Source organism: Eimeria mitis, genomic scaffold (genome assembly GCF_000499745.2).
Source record: "Eimeria mitis Houghton genomic scaffold, Emh_scaff2708, whole genome shotgun sequence".
NCBI lineage: Eukaryota > Apicomplexa > Conoidasida > Eucoccidiorida > Eimeriidae > Eimeria > Eimeria mitis.
This window is the reverse complement of record NW_013571053.1, coordinates 3189-3464: the sequence shown is the minus strand read 5'-3', so window position 1 is coordinate 3464 and position 276 is coordinate 3189. Positions and strand designations below refer to the sequence as shown.

Genomic DNA, 276 nt, shown 5'->3' with positions numbered 1-276 from the left:
AGCAGCAGCAGCAGCAACAGCAGCAGCAGCAACAGCAGCAGCAGCAGCAGCAGCAACAGCAGCAACAGCAACAGGGACAGCAGCAACAACACAAGCAGCAGCAGCAGCAGCAACAACACCAGCAGCAGCAGCAACAGCAGCAGCAGCAGCAGCAGCAGCAACAGCAGCAGCAGCAGCAGCAGCAGCAGCTGACCTTGGTAGCTAGACAAGACATGCTGATGGTTTGGTTCTTACGCAGCTTCACTATGGGGATACCAGACTTCAACACACACACAC

General features: G+C 56.2%; 1 protein-coding gene across 1 annotated transcript in view; it reads left to right on the top strand.

Moving 5' to 3' along the window:
- Positions 1-276, top strand: part of EMH_0057560 (uncharacterized protein) — a gene marked incomplete at both ends in the record, with an annotated part of 3248 nt that overhangs the window by 2498 nt on the left and 474 nt on the right. The window contains one exon of the mRNA XM_013497488.1: positions 6-221. Coding sequence (XP_013352942.1) covers positions 6-221 — 216 coding nt within the window. The remainder of the gene's footprint in view (positions 1-5; positions 222-276) is intronic.